Here is a 2,468-nt window from a genome sequence, read left to right on the forward strand (position 1 = left end):
GAGAGAGAATCAAATATAAGATCCCAATGCAAGATCATTTTTCTTTTTAATCTATTTCGTGTATTAAAGAAAAATCATTTAATACCATAGCAGCCACACTATCTCAAAAAATCAGACTGCATTTTATACAAATAAAAACTACAAGCAAAATAAAATTCAAAATAGGCAATACGTCAATTTAGACAACTTAGAAAAGGAAGACAATTTAGAAAACTTAGAAAAGGAAGACAATTTAGAAAACTTAGAAAAGGAAGATAATTTAGACAACTTAGAAAAGGAAGACAATTTAGACAACTTAGAAAACTTGGAGAAGGAAGACAATTTAGACAATTTAGAAAAGGAAAACAATTTAGACAACGTAGAAAAGGAAAACAATTTAGACAACGTAGAAAAGGAAGACAATTTAGACAACTTAGAAAAGAAAGACAATTTAGACAACGTAGAAAAGGAAGACAATTTAGACAACGTAGAAAAGGAAGACAATTTAGACAACGTAGAAAAGGAAGATAATTCAGACAACGTAGAAAAGGAAGATAATTCAGACAACGTAGAAAAGGAAGACAATTTAGACAACTTAGAAAAGGAAGACAATTTAGACAACGAAGAAAAGGAAGACAATTTAGACAATGAAGAAAAGGAAGACAATTTAGACAACGTAGAAAAGGAAGACAATTTAGACAACTTAGAATAGGAAGACAATTTAGACAACTTAGAAAAGGAAGACAATTTAGACAACGTAGAAAAGGAAGACAATTTAGACAACGTAGAAAAGGAAGACAATTTAGACAACATAGAAAAGGAAGACAATTTAGACAACGTAGAAAAGGAAGACAATTTAGACAAGGAAGACAACAACAAAAAAGCCAAGCGGTGTTCAGTAACCCACGAAGACAATCTCGGCCTTCCATCTGGCATTACAAGTTATCAAAACATTCAGATCCTTGTCAAACAAATTAGCAGAGAGAGATAGAGAGAGAGAGAGAGAGAGAGAGAGAGAGAGAGGGAGAGAGAGAGAGAGAGAGAGAGAGAGAGAGGGGAGGGGTTGGCAGTTTTGTTGAATGTGATTCAAAGTTTTAGGCTTTATTAGCAATTTGTTATAAAATTAATTAAATAAACTTATATTTGCAGTATATAAGTAAACAATAACTGCATATATACATATATATATATATATATATATATATATATATATATATATATATATATATATATATATATATATATATATACACATATACATATATATATATATTTAAATATATATATATATATATATATATATATATATACATACATATGTATAAATATATATATATATATATATATATATATATATATATATATATATATATATAATATCAAATGAAAACCAATACGTAAATATAAACATGTTGCTTTTAAGAATGCTTATGCTCCACATAATCCCCAGACAAAAACTGAAATAAAATAGGAAAGCTAAAAATACCTTCATGCAATCCCAAATTCTCCCCCCCCCCACAAAAATAACACCCTTCCTACCTCCTTCCCCCTCAGGAGTAACCCCCCCCCCCCTCCAATAGGATGCCTGAAGAATCCTCCATTCATTATGGTGCAAAAGATCATCCGGCCGAAGCAGCGACCCGAACCTATTAAAGAGTTGCAAATCCTTCAATCTCGAGTAGCTTAGCTACGACAACACATGTGACTTGATCCTTCCTGACACTAGACACACAACAAACATATATATTATACGCACAAACGCACAGACAGATGTCTCACGTTCCCCTTGTTCAAACCTTCATCCTCCCTCCCCCCCCCCCCACCCCCGCACCCCCTAGCTCCAACCCTTTACCCTTTATGTATAGAATGCCATTTCGCGACTCGTTTCCACTAACAAAGGGTTCAAGGGCGAATAGGGAACTAGAGGGGCTAGGGGATAAGGAAGGAATTAAGGGGGATTCTAGACGAGGAGGGGGAAGGGGAATTGGGTGGAAGTAATAGAGAGAAGGATGGAACCGGAGAGAGACTCTTAAATATAAAACGGTAATAAGTATGAGTATGTGAATAGACTCTAGGAAAAGATTGGACTTTGATGGGAAGTGAGGCTTTGGAAGGAACTGGCAGTAAAAATATGGAAAGATTCGACAGGATTCAAGGATTCAAGGAGGAGGAGGAGGAGGAGGAGGAGGAGGAGGAGGAAGATCAGATTGGATTCAAGGAAGAGGAGGAGAAGGATGGAGCATTTCGAGAGGGAGAGTGTTCCAATGTAACGAAGGAAAATCTAAGAAACCCGAAAGGACTCTTGTAAGAAGAGGATGAAAATGACTTAAGGTATTTAGTAGGGCAAGAGGGAAAAGGAAAAGAGAGTAGTGCAATCATTCATCTTCTCTTACGTAATCCATCAAAAGAGATGACTGAACGCAAGCATACAAGTTAGCAAGCAAGATTAATATCCACTCTCGACAATGACGGGTGGCCTAAAATGAGAG

General features: G+C 35.3%; 1 protein-coding gene across 1 annotated transcript in view; it reads left to right on the forward strand.

Moving 5' to 3' along the window:
- LOC137651834 (uncharacterized protein PF3D7_1120600-like) overlaps positions 1–691 on the forward strand; it is a 21,799-nt gene extending 21,108 nt beyond the window's left edge. The window contains exon 2 of the mRNA XM_068385055.1: positions 166–691. Within this exon, the coding sequence (XP_068241156.1) occupies positions 166–691 (526 nt within the window). The remainder of the gene's footprint in view (positions 1–165) is intronic.
- The last annotated feature ends 1,777 nt before the right edge of the window (positions 692–2,468 follow it).

This window comes from Palaemon carinicauda, chromosome 13 (genome assembly GCF_036898095.1).
Source record: "Palaemon carinicauda isolate YSFRI2023 chromosome 13, ASM3689809v2, whole genome shotgun sequence".
NCBI lineage: Eukaryota > Metazoa > Arthropoda > Malacostraca > Decapoda > Palaemonidae > Palaemon > Palaemon carinicauda.